This window comes from Dreissena polymorpha, chromosome 14, assembly GCF_020536995.1.
Source record: "Dreissena polymorpha isolate Duluth1 chromosome 14, UMN_Dpol_1.0, whole genome shotgun sequence".
Taxonomy (NCBI): Eukaryota; Metazoa; Mollusca; class Bivalvia; order Myida; family Dreissenidae; genus Dreissena; species Dreissena polymorpha.
Window position 1 is genome coordinate 29,799,010 of NC_068368.1, and position 26,204 is coordinate 29,825,213.

Below are 26,204 nucleotides of genomic sequence, written 5' to 3' on the forward strand. Positions count from 1 at the left end.
GAAAACATAATTTAAATTACGCACATGCAAAAAGTGTAATCAGAATAATTAAGCTAAAGCGCAAATTTTCTTAAATGTGTTGACAAAGTCGAATTCAGGGAAAAAAGAACCAGCACAGCATTTGAATTAATACTGTAGGTAAATGTGTTGAATAAATAAACATTGAGAATATGTTCTTGTGTTTTGTTTCAGAACCGAAAGTAAAGCTTCATTGCTACATGCATGTTTGTTTGTCTCATATGAAAAAGATCCAGTTCAAGCGTGTTTTGACTACCTAATGTAGGTTTATATTGAACCTAAAACGAACATTAGCTTTGACTTTCAAAACCATATTTTGTAAAAACTAAGTGGAAACAATTAAGTGTTTATCGATGAAATCTGATATTTAGTCGCGCACGGTCTATTAACGTCATCCGATAATGTACATGGTCGCTACTGTAAACATAAAGATTGTTTTCCAAATGGAGATTTCATAGACAAATGGGAACATATGATGGAAATAAAATTATTGTTTACCGGAGCCATATACAATTGAACGTTCATACTTTTGCAGCTGTCATATTTGAAACTTTCTCGTTGTATTACATTCAACAACCAAAACAAACATTCGTAGTACATATTTTAAGTATAAAAGACGAATATTAGAACGATATGAACACATGTTATTTCTTTAAAAATAATTTCAGAACCAAGAGCATGAAATGAAGATCAAATTAATTTGATAATTATTCAGTAAGAGAACATTACTATGTCAAGTTCCAGATTCCAATTGTATATATTCTCAAATATCGTCTTTATATTAAGTTGAACGTGTGAACATAACGGATGGACGTTTTGAAATGTTATAATCATGCCACTAAACCCCACGTTTATTCGGAACATGTTATATATTTAAATCTATAGAGAGGAAACTGGAAATGGAATTAAGTACATCCTTTCCATACCGCATATCTGTGTCGCTACAGGTAAAAGCTGGTGTGAACGAGCCCAAGCGACAAATAAAGACGATGGATTTCGACGTAGAGAAGAACGACTACAGCGTGCCCGAGTTCTACGAGCGATTTGGCAAGGAGCTGCCTCAAGTGATCATGATAAGTCAAGGATTCTTTGGAGACATCGTAGAAGACACGTTCGATAGAGAAAGTGTGAGTTCTAGTATCAGTTGTGCGCCGCTTTAAATTAAATGCAAACATTTTTGGGGTTAACCCATTTAATGGAGTCAAAAATGAACACTACAAGTAACTAATCGTACAACGTACAATATAACAATAATGCCACAGACACAGATATCAAAAGAACAAACATTATTTTCTTAGTCTCCGCAAGTAAATATTAAAGGGAAATTTACATTTTGGGCTAAATAGGGTTGAAAGTATGCCAAGAGTAACCCTTTTGATAGGATAAATCAATTAAATCACACACTCGTGTATAGATATTGACCTCATAAAAATACACTTTGCATAAAAACGGATTTAAATGTGGCGGAGGAATGATAAAAAGGGATTCCAAAAGCCTTTTACATTTAATTGGTTTATGAATTACAGATTATTCGCATCCAGACGTTATCTAAGCAACCTCGCGTGGTCGCCAGGGTCGACATGGGAGATCGCTCTAAACTGATCAGCATCCCGCTTACATACTCTGAAAAAGTCTGTGTCGTCAAAAAACACAAATGTATGTTCTGGAGGGCGTTAAATAAATCGGGTTTCCGTTAACATACCTTTCCCAAAAATGTCCCAAAAATATGACAGGGTATTGATTTTTTAATATTTGATGCTTTGAGTAGTTTCATTAGATAACAAAGGGGTCTGTTTTATTTATTTTGCAAGACAGTTTCCACCTTAAAACAATTTGTATGGATTAACATTAACAATTCAGTACAAACCTAGTATAGCAAACTCTTTGAAAATACAAACTGCAAAAGCCAAACTTTATAAAAAGTGATTAATTATGTTTTTAGCCTTTCATGTTTTGTATACAGTTTTTTTAATAATAGGCATTGAAGTTAACACATGTTTGAAATATGCATTTCCTTGTGCACGATAGTACAATACTATCTAAGACACTCAATAGTCTCGTTTGTTATGGAAAAAATCATTTCAACAAAGAAAAAGTGCATGTAAATATTTACATGGCGCTAAACAGATCCAACTTACTTCAACATTACCTTCCATCTCAGCAGCAAACATAATGAAACGTATCAAATATAACTTTAACTTTAAGTGAGCAAAGAGAAAACCATAAAGGAGGTCATCGAACATCATAGCCTACCATGTGTCGTGGAGTTCCCCAAGGACAGAACCATCAGCGTGGGTGGTCAGAACATCAGCACCAACCAAATCCCGAAATTGCAGCTTCAAAAAGCTTTTGATGAAATGTACCTGCTTGGAAACTTCATTGCCGATGGTGAGCCTTTGGTATTATAATTCTTTTAGACGAAATGTATTATATAAAGTGTAAAACTCTCATTTCAAAGGTTCAGAAATCTTCCTCACAAAATGGTCGCGATTTACTATTCGTCTTGCATATGTATATAGTACCACTACATATATTCAGCGCAAATGATAATCCAAAGTAAATCAGAATAGTGAACTATATGTATTCTTTTATCTCATGATAACTCGAATTTTTCAGATAACGGGTAGAATAAAAAGTTGTAATATAAATATTCTAGCCCTTACCAAAGATGATTCGATACTACGTTCTTTCATATATAAGAAATGTCGAAATTGTTCATTAAAATGGTTTTAGCAAACATATTAAAGACCCTCTGTTCATTTCTTCCAGGTGTCATGGGACCAGACGTGGTGAACGTGCCCCTGTACCTGTCTCAACTTCGCATGGCGCGCGTGATTGGCCTTAAGAACGCGCCTCCTCAGAAATGGCGAGGTTATCTTGAGGAATTGGAGCACTTCAGTTCCTATCTGAAATACGACAAAGAGTACGGAAATCAAGGTATAAGAAAACTAATGTAAATATTTAAGGGAAAGTATTTTCTAAACATTTTCGACATGGATTTCCGAAAAATCAAGCGTAAACAAAATTTAGCAGGGCATCAGTTTACAATTAGGTAAAACATCAGTATATCCTGATCGTTTTACGTGCTATTTTATGGAATGACAATAACCAACAATGTCAAATAGACTGACATTTGAAATAATCATTTTAGACCTTAAACATGCTTCTAAGCCTTTTAAACTTTACTGTTAAAACAAACAGTTTATATGATATTAAACCCCTTAAAAACACATGACGCTCATAGTTTAATAATAATTGAAATTACACCAGCTTATGACAAAACATACAAGAGGTTATTATAGGAGTAAATAAAACGAAATAAAGACCTATATATACATTATTTGGTACGTTTTCTGTGATGGTAACTAATATATAAATAATCAAGCATGTCGCTGTTCAATACATACATTATGGCAATAACTTGTTAGATACATAAAACACAATTAAAGTTTAGTAACATAAAGTAGAAACATTGAAACATCTGTTGCATTGTTTTGTATGCAAAATAGGACGAGTACAAGTCTGACAAATGAGTACAAATGGCAATTTAGTATATTATGGTAGAAGGATATTATATGTATCCGTCAGGTAATTAAAGAACATTTACAGAAAAACACGTGTTTTATTTTTATTTCAGGAATTGCCCAATACGACCTATCAGCGGTTCATTCTGACGCCGTCTACTCATTTGTTGAACCGCAGACATACTCAAACATAATCTCGGTGTTCCAACATCGTCGTGGGAATGTCGTAGATAACCCAAACTACCAGCTGACCGACGTGAACCAGTGTGAAGACACCAAGTACGAAGAAATCGGAATGGAACGCGAGTTGAAATCAACAGGTTCAGAAAATCGTTCTTTCCAAGAATCGAATTACAGTCCGCTTATCGACAGAAACACAAAGGTTCCCCCACCTGTCGCGATCAAGCCCCATAGGGCAACTCCGCAGATTCCAAAGATTCAAGGCAGTCCGAAGCTTCCCGCGCGCCAACCAAGGCCTCTTTCACAGATGCTCAGTCCTACCCTCAAACATGATGCCATCTACACGAATGATGTTCCCCGCACGTCCATTCGCCCCTTCCAACCGGAACTCAAAGAAGCTATTGAACTTAAGCAGGAACGCTCATTAGAATACGATCAGCAAAGAAACACTTTGGAATCGCCAAATCAGCCAGACGTGGTTGATAAACCGTTACCAACGGTTAACGACAGCCTTGATGTAATCAAACTGTCAATAAACGATGTATGTGGTTACCTTAAAGTGCTGAATCTTGATAAATATGAGCCCAAATTTCGGCAAGAAATGATTGACGGGGCGCTGATGGCCGCTCTGTCCAAAGAAGATTTTGAAAAAGAGTTTGGTATGAATGGGCTTGAAGCGGTGAGAATATTTAAGTTCTCCAAAGAAGGTCATTTGCCAAGGTAAACAACAGAGGCTGTAAGTCGTTTGAGTCTTTTAGAAAAAACTAAATCTACAGTAGAGCACTAGTGCTTCCAATGTTTTTAACGCACTATTTACGTAAAATTATACTCTGTTTACGTTTGAAATTAACGTATATCATAGTATTTCCTCATTAGTGGTGTAACTTGTTTCGATCATTAAAGACGAAAAATGCATTTTATGTTTCGTACTCTTTGACATGTAAATTAAAACTTATGTGATGATGAGTTTTTGTTATTTGTAAAATCATATTACACTCATACCAAATGTTTGTTCGAAATGTGCGTATAAACTTGTTAGATAATTAATAGTGTTTAATCTTATTTCTAGTTTAATGACACATTATGTTATCAGCTCTGCAATTAAGGGACACACTTGTTTTAGTTGTTTTATTTTTAATTGTTGAGTATATACTTAATTAGTAAGGTAATCCACTCGATAAACTTTTTTTCTATAATGCTAGTGATGCAACCGTCGTAAATCACAAATAGAAACACTAGAGATAGATGAACATTGTCTATTAATATATGTGTAGCATAGGTGTAAAGTTTAGTTAGGTGAACTTTTCAACGGCTTATAGCACGTATCTAGTTGTTTTAATAAACAAATGCTCAACGTTACACATGGATGTATAGGCCCATGTCAATTTGAAGCTTCGTGAAGATTCAATTGTTATATGTTGTATCTAGCAATTTTTAACTGCATCGTTTATTGATATTGAGTGTGAGTAATCGATTTCTATTGTAATTTCCATGTGTACCTGTCAACAGTAACATAACCATCATCGTCAATTCTTTGAACGTTTTAGCAGTTGGGGGATATATTGTACATGTATACAATATTAAGTCTTGTGAACGTTTTATATCTTCTCAAATGTAAACAATAAAATCTTTTTAAAACATTTGTGTTGACAAAATTGTACGATAACTTTACAATCCTTAACGTCAAGAGGACAAGCGGCTGTAATGGTCCCAGTCTTAGAATCATGGTATTGAGATTTTATAATTTTACTTTTGTCAAAAAGTACGGTTCCCTTTGTGAATTCTTTGTTTATAGAGACACATTCTTTTTTGTATCCCGCTGTACTTTTTCATCCGTTGAAGTAGTGTGTTATAATGTTGTTTTTTGCGCGACGCTTTTTAATGAGCAATCATTTGTTCATTCAATGATATTTTACACATTCCAAATATACATGTAATCATACATTATAACTCGACAGCAGGCTGTTTAGCTAATAATTAATCATGTTGCTCCGAGTAATGATGCATATAATAATGGTCTATGATTTCATTTGACATAACGCCATACAATGTCGCCATTATCTTAAACTTAATTTGATAATATTGAATAATAATAAAACACCAACATGGCAACTTGACTTCCCGTTGAATTTTAATATATCCATTATAAAAGTTTTTATTGATGCATTTTTAAACCGGCGCAATATCGGTATAGATCTGTATGAAATAAACTGTTCAAAAAGTAGACTCAATACATATTTCTTAAAAAGCATTTTATCTCTTACAATATAAACAATTGAATCAAACCCAAGTTGCATCAGTTTAAAAACAACTACGACGTGATGTGTGTGTGACGAGTGGCATATTGCCCAATAGTAAGACGCATGACAATCTAGACTAGACATACAAGTCAATAACGAACGTATACACATCGTTACTAGAAGGTTACCGCCCTTGAACGATGAACCAAACATGTAATTAATCCCCACTGTGTAAGGCTCTTAAATGAAAGTATTTCACGTGATATTGTCAAATGAATAGACGCAACCAACAGTGAAATTACCGGAACTGTATTTTGGTTAAATGTTCTAGATGTTCTTGATACATTACAACAAATTACACTCAAATAAAAAAATAAGAGTACCTCTTATTTTTCCAGTAGAGTTTTTTGATTTTTTGACAGAAGTTTTTAAAAGTACGGTACTTCTATTGCAAATGTCATAAACAAACATTGTAAACTCTTATCAAATTGAACCGCATGATATGTTTCTATTGTTTGTTAGCATTCTATGACAAAATGACTTTTTATCAGGTATCAATCATCGAAATAACGAAACAATATAACATCTTACTTTAACTTGAATTTGCATTGTGTGTATAGTATGGATATTGGTTGATTACCTATTGTGTACTTGTTAGTAATAATTAAAACAATGTTGGTATATAATCATTCATTTATTGATTTTGAAATCTGCATAAATTACGTGCTGGTTTCTATATAGTTCCGTTATTTGCTTTATTCACTATGTTGTTTTAACAAACAATTCTATGTTTGATTTCAGTTCAAATGCAAACAGGTTAAATTAAAGCCCATCAGTTTAAGAAATATTTGCAGTTCTACACTTTCACTAAGTACAGAGTGTCAGTTGTTTTATTAAATACAATATATGTATTTTATTATTTGCTGAAGAAAAATCTGTGTTGATATATTACGGTTCTAAAGTTGGTTGGAAGACAGTTCATATTAGTTTTATTGTTGGATCATTGTGGCAATTTCAATATCATTTTAATGGGTATGTCTTAAGTAATGCTTGAATGCAAACACAACTTACATTACTAGTATTAAACATTTTGTTTGAAGATACGATCATCACTTACGTTTATCTGTGTCACAATATAAGCTATTAAAAATAATATAAAGAAGTAAAACTCCAGCTGCTGGAGTAGTATTGAATTATTATTATAAACATTAGTAGGTCCTTTATTTAAGGCAAGTGACCGATTGCCCAAACAGTACAAAACAGCACAATACAGCACAATACAAAACAACATAAACATAAATAAGAATAAAGCTGGGATCACCGCCTTGAAACGGTCAATGCAAAGCATTGGGAGCCTTCGGTGCGTTGCATCAATGGCTTTCATTTATCACACGGAACTCTAGTAAGCAGCGTTTAAAGCCGTTCACACAGTTTTAGAGCCTCCTCATTTTGTGCGTTAAAGGGACTTTTTAGCATATTTTAAAATTGACATTTACCCTTTTTTCAAATCTTCATAAAATAAATTCAAACTGCACTATAGACGTAAACTCAACAATAAAGTAAGTTTCTTTTTGAAATTATGATGACAACAAATCGATACAAAAGCAAAACGATTCACATATTTGTCATGTTTGTTGTTTCCGTTAAATTGTGCAATAGCACTAAGATTACTTATATAAAGTAAATAACGTAGTACAGACGTAGAACAATAGCATTGATGTTTAATGTTTACGGCGATAGCCTGTTAGTCCAAAGACACCGTTTAGAGCGTCGATTGTACTTTCCCCTGTTAGTTATATTTTTATTATAAAAATGAAGTTCTAGAGTTTAGATTTTTACCTCTTATACTTTCAAGCACTTAACAAACTTCTCGTTCTATGAACATACCATTTTACAGTATATGCAAGACTTAGGTCGTAATAACATATAATACCCAGGTAACATAATTTTTAACACAACACTCGACATTATTATGATTACTATTCTTGATATTATTGTTATTGCATTGTTTGGGTGACACATATATATGTCAAACATTTCTAAATAGATCATATTTTCAGAAAACAACAGCAGTTTTAACATTGTACTGCATATGTATAAATTATCTAATTTTACCCATATGTCATCGTGGATAACAATGCAAACATTCGTTTCGTATCATAACATGAAATATTAATTGAAGAAATTTGCACTTACTGTCTTTATTATATCAGTCATTGTGCCATACTCCGATTATCACAAAACTCAAATTGAGCATCGTTTAGCTTTCGGTCATGTTAGAACCAGTTATTAATTCTTTTGTTTGACAAATGTTGATATAACTTAGAGATTATATATATTTATGTTATACCTCAGAAGTCTTTGACCTGATATAAAACACTTTTTATAAATTGGAACTATAACACATTCATATAAAGAATACTAGGTTAGCGTTGAATACAGAGAAGTTTATGTTGCGAGGCTTAGAACGCCGGGAGCGCGAGCCTTGGCGAGCGCTTTCGGTGTTCGAGCCGAGCAACATAAACTTCTCTGTATTCAACGCTAATCCTAGTATTCTATTTATCCCATTGGATTTTTTTAACGTGACATTTAACATAACTAGATCTAATAACCTTAGCCTAACAATTATTTTAATTCATTCTTAAAAATCGCTTAAAATCTAACGAATGTAACCATGCGTAGTGATATAAATGTATTTGTTCTGGTACGTAAAATAGTCTTAAGAAAATTTACACACAAACTGTAAAACTAGTAAAAATATCACCATATGCCTCGATTCAATTTTACGCAGCATGTAACACATAACTACCGCGAAAAGATGATTTTACCATACTATAATTCATTTTATTTTCGAAAGAAAATGATCAAAATCCAATATGGCGGCGATTGCTCCTGACAAAAAGATGTCGATGTCAACAAAGATTCTACATGAACACTATCTACGAGTAAACAGACAATTGCAGCGACTGACACTTTATTTGACTTAATATGCAGGGCAATAGGTTTTCCGACTTCGGACGACGAATTTAAGGACGTTCAGAACGTGTTTTTATATAATGTTATGGGTATGCCGTGTCTGATCCAATGCATCAATGGCCCCCATGTTAAAATCATTTCCCCGACAACAGGGAACGACAAAAGTACAAACAAAAACCAAAACACGTTCGAACTAGTATCTTACCTTTAATTATCCTTTAAAATCCATCTAATAATCCATTTAACTCAATAATTGGCGATTTTGCATCTAGGGTCTTTAATAATTATTTTAGCATAGTTAAATAAGACCCTTATGCCATTCTATCACTATTTTCAAATGAATTTATGAACTCGATAAACTTTCTTCGTCTTCACAAGCTACGTCATGTACTCTATGTACATTACTACTGTTAAAATGAACCGCAGCAGTTTATCAAATAATAGCCGTTGGTAAACTCGGATGCATTTCCAGATTTCTGCATACAAACATAATTATGTTTAAACTTGCACAATGTTATTTGTCTATGGTAAATGCCCTTATTGTACAAGAAAATAATTTAATATATAAATACACAAAGAATGGAAAACATTCCATTAAACAATAGATAAATCAGTGGATAATACCCGTGTACAAAATGGGATGTTCCGAATTCTAGTGTGGTGCTATTTTTACCATCTAAAACTTTACACAGCTCTATGCTTAACGTGAATTAAATCGGATAGCAAATATTGCAGATTATTTATGAATTGTGCGATATTTGTATGACTTGTTGTACATTCTTAAATGTCAAAAGTATATGCATGGATTATAAACAATGCACATTAAACGAAATAAGGAAAATGTGATAAATTGACATTATTCAAATACTGTATGTCGATATACAGTACATGTACATGTGAAATAAGTCGCGTTTATAATAAATCGTCAAATTTTTTTTTTTTGGGGGGGGGGGGGGAGAAATGACGCAATAAGTGTCATTTTATGACGCCATCAATCAGCTGATTCATTATACGGATGGCGAAAAATTATGTCATATGACTAGATTTAAAGGTTGAAGGTCGTATAATTTTGAAGCTAAAGTTTTCTCGACTTTATTAGATCTAATTATGAAAAATCATTCAGTGGTAAAGTAAAAAGTAGTTCGTGCACGTGACAGGTATATCCCACAGTGTTGAATACAGGCTAGTATATTCCATAAGGTGTTATACCGTCAATGTCGCGTTGAAAATGGGATAAAAAGGAAAACCTATATATAATGAGCCGTTATTTTACTGGTTTTTGTTTATTATTTGGTCACATGATTGTTTGTCATGTCTCAAACACTGACCGTTAGGTGTTATCATTGCATGATGTTTGCTATATGTAACATATGTAACATCAAGGGAAATATACAAAATACAGGACCTACAATCGATAAATTAAATAAACATGCATAATAATGGTTCACGGTCGTCAGAGTACAATCAAAAGCAAATTTGAACTTAACCTTCTTATCCGGGATTCGAAGTTATCAAGCATGTGACTAGATTGAGTAAGCCTATCAAAATCTAAAGAAAACGTTTCATTATCCCGGAAATGGAACCGTGTTAATAGCTTACGGCGCCAAACTGTTTTGATTTAAGCAATAAATGGTAAGACCTTCTTCCAAAATGAATTAGATTTTTGGGAAGACCCCACCGTAAGCGATTTGAAGACACCAAGGCCAAATGCAAATCCTTTCAAAATTGCATACGTATAAATCGTGTTTGTTCATATAGATTACACTAGTTTTATGCCAAAGTTTTAGCCCGGATAACAGCATTTCGACAAATTAAGCATCAGGCATATACATATATAGGATCCGGTACGAGTTGTCATATCATACCATAGCTTATTAAACGAGTTCGGGAATTTTGTTAGAAAGCGAGCCTTTGGCGAGCTTACTTACGACTTAATAAAATATAGTGTGAAAGGAGAACGAGTGTCAGATCTTTTTTATCACATGCTTTTAAATGAGCAAATTATATAAATATTAACGAATACATAATGATAAATCCCGAATGTTGCTTACATTTCGTGACGTCATTTGACGTTGCAGCGTCAATTCAGCAAAATAACGAAATGCGATAAGTCAAAATAAGCCAATGAAAACGCTTTATAAGTATATTACACGTGTGTAAGATAAAATATTCGTAATGATTATATTACATGGGAAACAGGGTATGGCATGTGATCATATGTTACTTGGTCCGCATACATATGCAATAATGCGTGTGTGCATCTATAGTTAAACCCGCAGATTATACGTATAAAATAAGAACAAGTTGCGATTCGAATAACTAGGATTACATCTTACAAAAATCAAAGCATCCAATTGACGAAACGAAAGACGATTTATGCTCACCATTAAAGTAACATTACTACTCAAATTTCGTACAATATTTCGTAAAATAAAGCTTAACAATTAAAAACGTGTGTTCCTTGTTGCAATTGCCGAACTTTCAACGTCAGATGAGGTCTGGTAAAATAGATGATTGTAGATACAAAATGCTCGTTTTTATTATTGTTTTGAATGGTTCCATTGTACATGTAGTGCTCGTGTGTCGTATGAATAGATATATTCGCGGGAAATTAACATGGCATTAATTGTGTCACAAATAAATAAAAACGAGCATTTTGTATCTACAAAAATCTATGTAAGCATACCACATCTGGCGTTGGAATTGTGGATATTGCTGTAAGGAACACTGATTGTTTAGGTATTAACTTTATTTTTCGAAATACTCTACGAAACTTTCGTTGATTTTGAGCGTTATAGAGACTTTAAGGTTTGTAAAGATCGAAACACGTGATTAGGCGCAATCTCAGTTCGTGGTCAACAGATGTATGCAACCGAATTGAGTTCAAATAATATTCGCGAATGGAAACGTGATTTAAAACAGGAAAAACATACACCATTAGCTTAAACATGTACTTACTTGTGTGTTATAGTTCATGCTACAATGTTATTTCCATAGCTAGATAACCCGTAGCCAAAAAGATCAAAGCAAAACACTCAATATATTTGCAGTGCGCACAATGTAAAACGCATTCTCGAGAAGGTCATATATGACATCACCTTGGGATGTGGCTTGCAGTCATGTACATAAAAAGTCTCGTCGCGGGCAGTTTCTTCATCCCCAACTCATTCACCAAATCATCACGTTCGAGACTTGTCAAGATCGCTCCGTCCACATGATTTTCTTTGAAAATTTCTACGTATTCTTCAAGCTTTATAAGCCGTAAAATGTCGCCAATTTAATTTATTGTCAAGTCCTTTATTCTCTCGATGTTGGCGGACTAAATATTTTGATCTTTATGTGTGCCATCAGTATCATTAGAAAGTATTCTGCTTCCGTTTTTTGTTTTTCCATTCGCGACATATCTTAAAAATTGGAAAAAGAACAAAATTATCCTTATTAGTCTCACTTAGAGCTTAAAAATGTTCTTCATAAGGATTGTCAAACTATCGTTATTGTCAACAAAAGAATGCCCAAAACAGCAAATACATAAAAAAATTTAATCATCATCATCATCCTCACCACCATCATCATCATCATCATCATCATCATCATCATCATCATCATCATCATCATCATCATCATCATCATCATCATTATCATCATCATCATCATCATCATCATCATCATCATCATCATCATCATCATCATCATCATCATCATCATCATCATCATCATTATCATCATCATTATCATCATCATCATCCATCTCCTCATCCTCCTCCTTATCTTCCTTATCATCATCATCAACAACAGCACCATCATCACAATGATAACCAACAACAAAAACAACAACATCATCATCATCATCATCATCACCACCATCATCATCATTATCATCATCATCATTATCATCATCATCATCATCACCATCATCATCATCATCATCATCATCATCATCATCATCATCATCATCATCATCATCATCATCATCATCATCATCATCATCATCATCATCATCATCATCAGCATCATCAGCATCATCAGCATCATCAGCATCATCATCATCATCATCATCATCATCATCATCATCATCATCATCATCATCATCATCATCATCATCATCATCATCATCATCATCATCATCATCATCATCATCTTCATCATTATCATCATCATCATCTTCATTATCATAATCATCAGCAGCAGTAGCTGCAGCAGCTGCATCATTTTCATCATCATCATTATCATCATTATTTTTTTTATTTTTTTTATTTTTATCTTTATAAATATTACTGTTCTTGATGTTACCATAATTATGTTTCCTCATAATAAAGATAATGCTATATGAAAGATAATCTTAAACATAGTCGATCACAAACGATCATTTGGGGTTTAACCGTACACTATTAAATCATCTGGCAACATACTTTGAGTCATCATGGGCCACCGACAATACGCATTCTTCTGTTGCAACGGATTCGTAGGCGTTAACATTGGCGTCATTTTCGGTCAGATCCTCACTCTTCCACGTAAAGGGACGAACTGATACCTGGCCAACTGACGTGTTGACATACGCTTCCGCCGCTGATTTTTTTTTGTACAATTATGACGGACAAGATTTGCAATAAATGTAATAGCATGATACTTGCGACGTGTAACTCACATGCCATAGCAGCAAGAAAGACACACAACTAATTGGTGATAATATAAGGTATTATATTAAACAGGAAATAACTTCAAACAAGATATCCGGCGTTGATTGTGGTATGCGTTGGTGAAAGATAAAATTGTTTCATGCTGAACAAGCAGTTGACATCGTTGCAAAACGCACTGTACTATCCATTTTCATACCATTTATTTCACAAATTAAAAAGTCAATCGAAGCACCTATCAATGTAAACGTGGTAACTATTTGTAGATTGCACGTTTTCCATTTCAGGCCAACAGGCGGGATATTTTGAATCATATTTCATTGGACGCTTACAAACGTTAGATAAAGTCAAAAGCTGGGTAAATCATCTATGATGAAAAACAAACGCACAGAAACCCTAAACATGCTGATTATACTGTTGTTGTTTTTTCAGGGCAAACGTAGTCTTAAGCTGTTTAGTACTTTCGTGATCACGCGAATCTGAGACGCAGACAAGTGTAATGACGCCAGTAAAAAAAAATAAGTAAGAAGTTGAAAAATAAATAGCAATAATAAATATGCTGTGAAATCTCTAAACAAGCAGAGATCATTTATAAAATGAAACCGCGTAAACCTTTAGTATATACATTATGTTTACGGTAAATTATTATATTGGTCTCCTTTTTAACTCGTTATAAATACAACTTGGTAATTAACGCGTGATAATGATACGTTCTATTCCATTCATAACGAAACTGATACTTATTGTTTCCCCCCACAGTCGCAAAATAAGTCACGGGGAAAACTGTGCAAAGCAAATAAACAAACATATTATACTATGCATAAGAACAAAACGACACATTTGTATTGCATTTATCGACGTTATAAAATGACTTGCTATTTTTTTCAAAAAAATACTGGATAAAATACTTTATGTAAATAGTTGACCCTTCAAAATAAAGAAGCAGGCCGAATTGTGCGATAAATTCGCAAGTCATCTTGTGCCGTGCATGCCTTGAAAATATTGTATCTGGCAAAGCAATTTTAACACAAAATGATATGCAATTAGCCATAGCTATTGATAAGAATTATCATTTAACAGCAAAACATTAAAATCGTATTTTTCATTAAATGAATCTTTATAAAGGATATCTTTAATCAGTTTAAACGGATTGACAGTAGCGTAATATGCTTTAAATGCGTTTCGGCAAAACTTGGTTCAGTGTTTTTAATCCACGTGTCAAACGTTATGACAGTTGATTAACGAACGCGTACGTGGGGCAATACTATGATATAGCAAGAAGCTTTCCCAACCACCAAATATAAGGGAAATGAATAATTTGAGAGTTAGATATGCGTTTCCATCATCACTCGAATGATTTACCTTAAAAGGGACGAAACAGCTTTTAATAGACTCTGTTGCTTAAAATGGCAATATGCCGTGCGCATGCTGTTATAGAATACCATACCAATGTACGTTAATAGGTTTATTTAAACAATAATAAATAAGACATTCGCATAAAAGATCATTAAAACTCTGGAAATTATGGCGTTTAACTTAATTGCGAAATACATACAAAATACACAAAAGCGTTGTGTAGGTCAATATCTCTAAATGGTAACCGTTATGGATATCACAGATTGTTTACCAAGAGGCATAATGGCCGGCTGCGACAGACGCCTGCGAGCAGGAAGTGCCGGAATTTTCTCATCGCTGAAATCTACAGCTAGCGCCAGAGGCGACCTCACTGCAAGTGGGTTTGACAGTTTTTTAACATGCGCCGATTTGTTTTCCATCTTTGATGAAATTGAGAATATATTGATGTGAGACACTGATGTAAAACATATAGCAAAGTACTTTGGTGGGACAGCTGAAAACAAATGCAGAAAAGCCTTGTTAGATGTCATGCTAGAGAATCGTGTAATGAACGTGTGCCTGTTTGTAACAAGGATCTTTCGATCCTCACGTAAAGTGTAGTCAGCCATGTTAACGTTTTTTTTCTAAAATACTAAGCGAGAAACTTTAATGTTTTTGTTCAAAACAGGTGTACATCAAATAAAATAAATACAATAAATTTTACGAGGCAAGATATTCATCACAAAAAAGCGTTTGAAGACAAATTTATATAAGACAAATATATATCTATCCAGCAGGTCGTAAACATAACGTTATAAAAGAATCAAGGAAAAAACATCTAGAAACATTTTCATACTTTGCTAACGTTTATGTTTCGAATCTGAATGTATCAGATCCTTATATGCTTGATCGTCATGTGGCTTGCCTTTATTTGTCGAAGTTTTGTGTTCCGGTGAATCGGGTTTCATTGTGGGAGAGTGGATCTGATTGGCAGCTCAGGTGGCAGCTCATTATTATAATCAACATCGTCTAAAATTGCAGGGAAAACAGGAGTTTAAATAGCAACATCAAGGTAAACTTCTGCATCAACAACAGCAGCAATAGCATGTATGACTCGCAATTCAGTTCAAAGTCCATTGCCTCCCAATGCAACTAAATTTCACATGAACTACAATGTCGTGTAAAGAAATATAGACATTGACGCAACGGGTGGCTTATTTAAATCGAATCATCACTATGCCTTTATATTATAACCACTGTCGCTTATTTCATTATGCATAATTTATGTGGAAATGGTGTCTGAGACATAGCTGACGTACGTGTTATGTGGGGCTATAATGTTGTTGAATAATACACGCTGAATTGCACTTGACGTCTTATGTGAAGTTTATGAAGTGAAGTAAGAAGTGTTCTCCGACCACTTTTATTGTTGATGACGGGTTATGGAAATTATCGAACGGGGGCAAGCTTATATATATATAAATCTTTACATATTATCCCAGGGATCTGCTGCAGTTCGGTGTCGACAGGAGTGTTAAGAGTAGGTACACATCCGTCTTCCATCGACGGGTTTATCTTCCGGATATCGTTGTCGGCAAAATCTGATAATAATAGATAATAATGTAAATATCATGCATAGTTTCTATAAATGCATGCATGAATGTTGCTTGTTTCAACTACTCGTATCGCAATTAAATTACGTTTATTGTGTCGGCCATTTTGTCTCGTTAATTTATTTATTTAAGACATTAGTTATATTTAATCAGTTAGATCATGAGATTCAATTTAAAGAAATCATCTCTCTGCAATATTCTTGCTGTATATGTTTTGAATTTTAGCAATAGAAGAAAACACGATCTGGAAATACATCCTTAGTGCAAAAACGTGTTAAAGGTGAGACGCAAACAAATGGTGTTGGTCTATACTGAGGAAAAACGTAGTTTAAGTATTAATTATTAAATCAGTGTGGCTTCTTTTTGCCTTGACGTATATGCGTATCGTATATTTGTACACGTGTGCATTTTGTATTTTAATATTAAGGTAGTTATGAAACATAATGTGTTCGCATATGAGAATAAATTATGTGTATAACTTTTCTGCCTCAAATATGATGCGCATAGAGATAAAATTTGTATCGGAGTGTATGTGTGCACTTTCTTGTAACAAATTGCAGGATTATCAATTTGTAATGTACATTCATATCGATTCTGGTTGAAAACGTGCCTCAACTGAACAAATTCCAAAAATAAATCACACATATGTGCAGTGGATACAAACAAGCAACTAAAAAATGAAATGCAAGAACTATATTAGACCTATAGAATCGAAATCAAATACAGATTTCAGCCTCTATCATATCTATACACATACACATCAGGATGTAAAGGTGCATTCAATCAACAAGTGAAATTGAAATTGATTGACGAAAACAAATCCGGATGGCAAATTGATAATAAACCGATGATTAAGTGGCGAAGATTTTTACTAGATGGTTTGCAACATTTAATTTTGAATAAAATCGTGTAAATAAACAACTAATCACCTAAATGTATTACTAATGACAGACGACACTATCGCTAAAGGGATCTGTTTGTAGAATTGCGTATTTAATACAATGTAATCGAATATTCAGCCTAAAAATAACAATGTTTAAACGGTCTTAAATTATGTAAATAGTAAAAACATGAAGACACTTTTGCATTCGAACCCTTGACCTCTGAAAGCAAATGCGTATCCCTTATAATTGCGTTGTGCGTGTGTGTGTAACCCATTTATACCTTGCATCTAGAAAAAGGCCTTGGCAAACAGCGTAGACCCAGATGAGATGCCGAATGATGCGGCGTCTCTTCAGGGTCTGCGCTGCTTGCATAAAGGAATTTCTGTAAGAAATATTCTTAATATGGAATAAATATACTAGACTTCCCTAATTTTGGAAATAAATTGATCCAATTTAGAAGTATGGGAGAGTCCATTAGGCATAAATGGGTTAAACGTGAATGAGGTCCTTCTGCTTCTGAGGCTGCATTATATGAAGAACGGAGTTTGTCTCAGCACTCCTCCCTAATTAATTTACCAGACTCAACAATGAGGTGGCGATTTTGTGAATTAGCTGCAATTAACAGCTATTTTGTGTTTACGGAAATATATTTAATGCTGGCGTGGGCTAAGCTCTTGTAAGTACCCTTGGGAAGCCTATTCTGTCCGTTACAGTGAACTCAAACCAAACTCATATGCGCCGGGATCAGGGATTTAACCCGGTAGCCTTAGTGAGAAGCGCGTTAACCAACAACTGCACTATCAAAACTTCCATGTTACCTCTGCGCAACGCAGGCGTAAACATATGAGCCGTGCTCTGTAAAACGGGGGCTTAATGCATGTGCGTAATGTGTCGTCCCAGATTAGCCTTTGCAGTCCGCACAGGATTTCAGGGACGACAACTTAAATTTTGCTAAGAAAAGACTTTCTTTAAACGAAAAATATAATAAACGCGGAAAGTGTCGTCCCTGATAAGCCTACATGCTAATCTGGGACGACACTTTACGCACATGCATTTAACCCCCTTTTCATAAATCACTGCCCATATACTGGTGAAACATAAAGTATTTTATTGCACGCCATACCCTGTTTTTTGCCATGTTATATAACCATTAAGAATATTTTTATCATACACGTGTGAACTATAATTTTTGAAGCGTCTTCATTAGCTTAGTTTTCGTTCGATTGACCAATCGCATTTTGTTATTTTCTGAAATGACGTTTCAACGTCAAATGACGTCACGAAATGTAAACAACATTCGGGTTATATCATTATGTTTGCGTAAATATTTATTTAATTTGCTCATTTAAAAGCGTGTGATAAAAAAGATCTAACACTCCTTGTCATATCATACCATATTGTATTAAACTCGTCCAGGAAATTCGTAAGTCAGCTCGCAAAAGGCTCGCTTACTAACAAAATTCCTTAACTCGTTTAATGAAATATGGTATGATATGACAACTCGTGCCATATCCTGTATGTAGCACTCAAATTTCTCAAACATTCGAGGAAAAAAGTTTGAAACGCGATATTATTCTACCGGTTGCGTATATTGATAATCTATTATTTAACCATTATATCTGATATTTGTCTTGGTAAGGGGTGTAAGTTCGCTTGTTTAAAAATAACGTCTACATATTATTTTGAAATTGTGACAATTATTATGAAAATAATCATTTTGACAAACTGTGAACAAGTTCCTTTGATATCAGTTGTTGAAACTTTACATATAATTATTTACATCGAAAAGTCGGAACAAACTAAATAAAATATCGACACGAAGAAAATTAGTATACTGTGATATGAATTATTTATGTACATAACATATGCAGTATATGTTAAATGCTAAACAATGATTAAGCCCTCCTGCACCTGTGTTAATAAATATTCTTTAATTCAAATTTGAATGAAGTGATCCCACTGCTTTTAGTCAAGAAACAATAAAAATAACAAAAATAAACAAACATTAAGCTGATGGCAATTAATTTAAATCAAACACATTAAACAAAGTAAAACAATATTTCAATCTCAATAAACGTTTTGCAAAAAAGCAATATAAATGCAAATGCGTTTCTTACCTTCCATTTTGTGAAGTAGAATTACACATTACTCCTTAAAATAGGCATGCGAAATATTTAATTTCCTTTTTGTTATTATCGACTGCAACTATCTACCTATATAATCAACCACTTTAAAATTGTCATTTTATCGTTTTGAAATCACTCACCATCGCTTGTATTGGCATGGTTGCTCGAACAAAACATCCGTTAAATAAAATTACGGAATACCATTATGCCATCGTGGTTACACATTAAAATCCAGAGGGCGACAATGCGATAGTGAGATAGTACGATGGCGACAATGCGATTGTAAGATGGCGGCAAAGCGATAGAACGATGGCGACAAGGCGATAATACGATGGCGACAATGCGATAGTACGATGACGACAGTGCGACCATACGATGGTGACAGTGCGATAGTACAATTTCGACAATGCAACAATGCGAAAGTGCAATAATACGATGACGACAGTGCGACAATACGATGGCGACCGTGCGATATTACGATGGCGACAATGCGATAGTGCGATAATACGATGACGACAATGCGACAATACGATGACGACAGTACGACAACGCGATAGAACATTGGTGACAATTCGATAGTACCATTGCGACAATGCGATGATATGATGGTGACAGTACGATATGACTTTCGCTTTGTCGCCATCGTGCATCGCGTTGTCGCAATGGCGCCATCGTACTATCGCATTATCGCCATCGTACTATCGCATTGTCGCCATCGTACTATCGCACTATCGTATTGTCGTTCTCTGGATTTTAATGTGTAACCACGATGGTACTTACGGTATTCCGTATAAAATAACCAAAATAAAGAACAAAGAAAATTCAAATTGAACCTTGTTCGGGTTATAACATGGTATTATATATTTCGGAGCGGAAAATAATGCAAATAACCTTAGTGCATCCTATTGATAGATAAACACTGAATAGAGCCGTCTAGTGCACATGCATGGTGTTATGTTTCGCCCTAAAAAAAACAAACATGCTTTTTGTACTTGCATCAGAGAGATGTTATCTTTAAATGTTGCGTACAAAGTATGTTTAATTTCCCTGCGACACTTAGATAATACGCTCTTGGCATGTTATATCCGCGATAATGGTCCTCCTTGTCGATATAACAAATGGGTACCTGTACATTAACTTTTGCTTTTTATTGTCCTTGATGACTAGGATATAACATGAAATGTTTTATAGTGGTCATACACTCTTCTGTTAGTATGCCACGACCTGTCGTGAAGTGGATCAAAAGGACCCAACTTAATTGCCATTTTAAATAGATATATTTAATAAATAAATCTTATAGATGAAGCATTTAAGATTTGCGTTCCGTTCTACAGCCGACAGTGTCCCGAATAAGAAAATATCAAATTTCGTGACAATTACCTGAAAGTCTTGACTCGAAAATCATAATTTTATTACATTACCTTAAATGTTTCGATTGCGTCCCCACAGGGTCCCGACAGAATACTGAGGGTGTTCCGATTCTTTCGATTGCGATCCGACATTCGACCTACAGTTGTATGCCATTATCGCGGACTACTGTATTTATTTTACTGTATATGCTTACAAGAAGCTTATGTTACAACCGTATGAATCCACACTTAAAAGAATTTATTACACACCAAATAAAATGAAGTATAGTTAATTTACTTTCAAAATAATGTTCCATTGATTATATCAAGACCTATATTTACGGTTGAAAGCCTTAAATTTTACAAAATACATGTCAATACATATTAGATCACGAACACTAACAAGCTAGCTGAGTAGTCAGTCTGCGGGCTAAATATGCTGTCTTTTTGAGTTAAACACATCCTTACACAATATAGTTGTAAATAAATTGTATAGCTATAGTAACTCTAGCTAATAAATCTTAGTCCTCGCAGTGGTCAACAATAACAAACGAAACGTTTGATACTTTACGTTCCGTCGTGATTTCTTTTTGGCATCCTTCAAAACATTTAAAGCAAGATAACTGACATTCATTCGTTAAACTGTAACTTTTCCAGTTTGTATCATACATACATATTGCTTCCTCTTGGTCTTGTGTTTAGGTGCATGCGCCAAATTCTACCTCAGGAAGGTTTTTCGAGCCCTTGAAAGGTCGTAGACAAGATTTATGTAAGGTAAATGTGGGGTTCATCTTTATATCTGATGGTCAACTGTCACTATTGAAGTTAAATTCAACTGTAGAGTGATGGACAACACGAGCGTATGAGACACTTTCCAATCTGCACTAGACATTGTGATATACATAGCTCGGAGAAAACAAAGCTGGCCTTTTCTGTAAACCGATAGAAATTTCCTTTTAATTAAAGCATTTTATATCATCTCGTATATGTGATTTGAAAAGGATTTGTAATGGATCAGCAAGTTTCGTATCAAAATCTTACACAGTCCGGAAAAAACCTAAGGTGGAAATTAATTAAACAGAAAAATCCGAGATGTCCTCAGCTACTGGGGTTAAGTTACAGAATCTGCAAGTTTAATTGGTGCGACAGGTCTGAAATACAGTATTTATAATTGATTAACAGCGTCAATTGGTTTTCGATTCGAGGAAGTAGTTAACCATAAAAAATCGCACTGTTTTCTCAAAGCATGTTAGCTGCACAATTGCAACTGCATATTAACTTCATCAAGCACTGATAACCGTAACCTGAACGCAGTGTGGCCACATCACATTTTCAATACAGAGTATACAACCACATTTTCTTTACAGGGATTGCTCGGAGGTGAAATACAGAGCGATTCAACTAAGTGAATTATTATCCTTGCTTATGAGAATCTTAATCAATAAAAGGAAACTATTCGTCTTTCGGATATTCTGTGTCTGATTAAATTGTTCCTTCATTAGACGAAAGAAAACAAAACAAGCATATCATCCCAAAAATATTTTGAGTTTGAAGATGTGCTGTCAATGGCAGTGCTTTTTATGCTTGGTAAATATGAGATCAATTTCGGAGTGAATAATATACACTATGAACCGTGCTAATGGTTATGAATAATTAAAGGATCACATTTGGTTTTGATAAATGGCATCTTATGTGTCGTTGATAACGAAGAATAAACATTGACATTTTAATAACCGATACGTTCTTTCATAAATTAATTACGTGTGTGCCTGGTTGAGCCAATAACTAATGCCGTATTGCATGCGTGCAAAACTGTCTATCATTAAATAATGTCTGTTCGCTTCTCGTAAGAATAATTAAAAAAACACAAGAATTAAATAAATGATCAAACGGTTAAAGTCTTCATGTTTTTTCACAAACCGTTAATGAAATATTTAAAATATAAAAAAAAACTGAATTATTTGGGTCGCTCCATTCTGATGTTCGTATTTCTGTCTTATATCGTATAATCGCTTTGAACGATTTACAAGCGCTTGGTATACTCCCATCGTTGAACTGATTATTGTGTTATACGTATTTAAGAGGGGATGTGGGATACTATAATGACAGTGAACACCTATCTGTCCGTGCTTATTTCTGTGTGTTTGTCTGTCTGTCTTTAGACACAAACTCGGCTCAGGCGTTCCCCTTAACTATTTAATGTCCAGCAGTGAAGCTGTTTGGGTTTTGATTCGTGTGATATGAAGTTGTTCCTTACAAACTACAAACGTTATACCTCTTTCATACTTAAACATTATAAATCTTTATGAAATTTAAAATAACGTAGTTCACATTGTGTATTTTCGGTATATAACATCGTGTCAAAGTCCTTTATGTATTATGTGATTGTTTTAAACACTCTCATAATTAGAAAGGTATTCACAAGCCAGTCAGTAAAAGAGAAAAAAAACACATATTAACAGTAATACGAAGTACAAAAAAACACTTTGAAAGTTCGCTTGTTTTTACTAACGCAGTAAACCAAAACGAGTGTTACGACTAAAGTGTTGCAATTCGTGAACTTTTATTGCTTAATATGTGATCATCAATCTTGATAAAGTATGTGATAAAGCATGAGTTCGTTTCGTTTTATTGCTATAAAACGATAATTTATTACTTAAAGCCGTATATACCCGTATATATGAAAATAGGTACAAACAAAATTCGTTTTAGTTGTACTGCTTTTGTTAGAACCTGATACCTATAGGTACAGACAAACAAATATGCTGCCCATTTGATGTCTACCGGTTAATGAAATTATTGTTAATAGCACATTAATGTAGACACATGATAACTTGTTTGTAAACTTCTGAGAATGCGAAGTATTACTCCGTTCCATAGTCATATTATAGTTACCTTGCACGGGTAAATCGAAATGCTGTATGAAAATATGAACAGTTTTCTAATCAAATAAATCATACGCCCTGGTAGCAGGCGTATTGTAAAAACCATTTGTTATTCCGATACAGTAGTATTAAATATTTTCGCTTCAATAATTTGAGTGCAACGCAATTCAGAGGAAAGCTTAATAATGCATCAGCATTGACGTAAATGGCGTTTTAATTATTCCCTCGATGTGATTTATATTAATAAGTGACGAATCTAAACAGGTTTAATGATCATGCTATTGTTCAGGCAAACGTCGGATATTGTTACTAAAACGATGCATGAAATTCAAGTGTTCGCAGATAGCAATAAAGAATATCTAAAAGTAAAAAGTGTCATACATTCATAACATAATGACTCCTTTTGTTTTAGGAGGACGCGTGCTATATCCCTTATTTTGTCTTTTATTTATTGTTTCGTTTTTATTATATTTATTGTTTAAACATTTCGATTGAATAATCCTTTTATCAGCACATTTATTTTATTGCACTCGTCAATCTATAAAGATATGTGAAACAAGTCCCTTTAAACATTACACGCGTGTAATTAGAAGTGAATGGGAAATGTTATTCGTATACGTCTTGACTCCAATAGATTGTAATGGTTGAAACTGAAATATTATAATCTCTAAAATGCAACAGAATTACCCATCATATATAATCAATGTTGAATCATGAAGATATGTTTTAATGCTATAATGTAAACAGAAAAAAAAGGCACTAAGAGGTACCTTAAGGGGAAAAGGGTCGTATATAATGAAGAGGTCAACTTTGTACGATGTAAATTTTAGTATGGAATTCAGAGTTGACTGGTTGACTGTTTGAACGAATATCAGAGTACTTTAATATTGATTGTGTTGCTATTTGGCTCACATTCCATCCATGTGTTAATATCTGCACAAATCGGCTGACGTTGTATTGTATTAGTCCTTAATTCCACTATGACAAGCGCAAATAGCGATCTTAAATCAGGTACATTTCACAACACGTGGGCGCATACAACTTTCAGTTTTTCTCTAATGGATTTTCGCTTTGACCGACCACCAGCTAACATTTGAAGCAGAGACTAGCTTTTCAGCCATTTAAGGATTGAACGAGTTCAAGCTTTAAAGGGACTATTATGCCTTCAAATGCAATCTTAATTCTGATATAATCCACAACACTGGTGGTTTGGCGCTTGCCCATATTTCTCTTTTATTGCTTCATATTTGACGGACGTCGAGAAAGCATCGGTAAATGACATCCCCGTTAGAACCATTTACGGGTTTAGCTTAAGCCATCCGACTTAATCGGATCTAGTTCTAATATGTAACTTTTTTATTAATGGAAATACATCGTAAACATATATGCGATAATATCAGAACTGCACTTAAAGTAAAACTTATTTCACTTAATAACCACGACGTTTTTTTATAAAATTAAATCGTTAGCCAATTACTTGAAAAACGATATGTCAATGAGCTGGTGAATGTATTTTGTTTTTGTAAGGATCTATGCATCACGCTTCCATTAACAGCCGAATGACGTTCGAATTAAAAATTGTATACCGGATTGCTGTCGAATAGCAACAATTCCAACACGCACATAAAACAGTAAACGTTTCCTAAACAAAACAAAAACAATACACCACCAAAAAGCGACAACAACATATAGTTACAACAAAAGAAAACAAACAACTAATAACAACCAAAAGAAATAAACCACAAAAACAAAAGAAAACGAACCAAAACAACACAATAGAAAACAGAAAATCTAACAAGATCACACTCGACAAAAACCACAGCAACAAAATTGCAAAGTGAAGAAAGCGTTTCTTTTATTTACAACTTTATTTTGTTAACATTTCGGCACGGAAATGTCCTCCACAATATCAACAGTCAAAACATCACTCCATCATATTAATTATGTTTGTTTCAGCATTACGAGGAATACAAACTCGCTTTTAATTGCATTTAAATGATAGATTAAATTAAGCAAATGTTACGAGTGTGTGTTCCTTTTAGTGATTGATTAAGAATTAAAGTACATTTGCAAAAAAAAAATAAGAACATAATGAATTATTCAGGAAAGGCTGTGCAAATGATTCATTATTTGCATATTCATATACCTATTTTTGACGAAGAAGCCTAATTCATGTTAATTTTCATTAACATGTTCATGAAAGTCACATCAAAACATTTATCGAAAACGTGCAGTAAATAAAGCAATATTTATCCGTTAGAAAATTAAAAGTGAATAATATGGTAATATCATTATGCATTTGACTATTGTTACAGAGTAATGCTATCGAATTTGGTTAATTTATATACATGTACTTGCGACTATGTTTGATGTATTAATTATGGACAATGTTTTCATTATGATGCGTATAGCGTTTATGATGCGTATAGCGTTAGTTATA

The 26,204-nt window shown here is 33.9% G+C and overlaps 2 protein-coding genes across 2 annotated transcripts; one reads left to right on the forward strand and one right to left on the reverse strand.

Moving 5' to 3' along the window:
* The first annotated feature begins 970 nt into the window (after positions 1 to 970).
* LOC127859061 (uncharacterized) lies at positions 971 to 4,716 on the forward strand. The gene is made up of 5 exons (XM_052396466.1): positions 971 to 1,145; positions 1,545 to 1,674; positions 2,224 to 2,406; positions 2,788 to 2,955; positions 3,656 to 4,716. Exons 1-5 carry the CDS (start codon positions 1,008 to 1,010, stop codon positions 4,444 to 4,446), a joined length of 1,410 nt encoding a protein of 469 aa, XP_052252426.1. The 5' UTR covers positions 971 to 1,007; the 3' UTR covers positions 4,447 to 4,716.
* An 8,615-nt stretch (positions 4,717 to 13,331) lies between these two features.
* LOC127857263 (uncharacterized) lies at positions 13,332 to 15,355 on the reverse strand. The gene is made up of 2 exons (XM_052393680.1): positions 15,200 to 15,355; positions 13,332 to 13,504 (listed from the first exon to the last, which is right to left on the reverse strand). The coding sequence occupies exons 1-2, from the start codon at positions 15,345 to 15,347 to the stop codon at positions 13,332 to 13,334; spliced, it is 321 nt and encodes a 106-aa protein (XP_052249640.1). The 5' UTR covers positions 15,348 to 15,355.
* Positions 15,356 to 26,204: the final 10,849 nt, after the last annotated feature.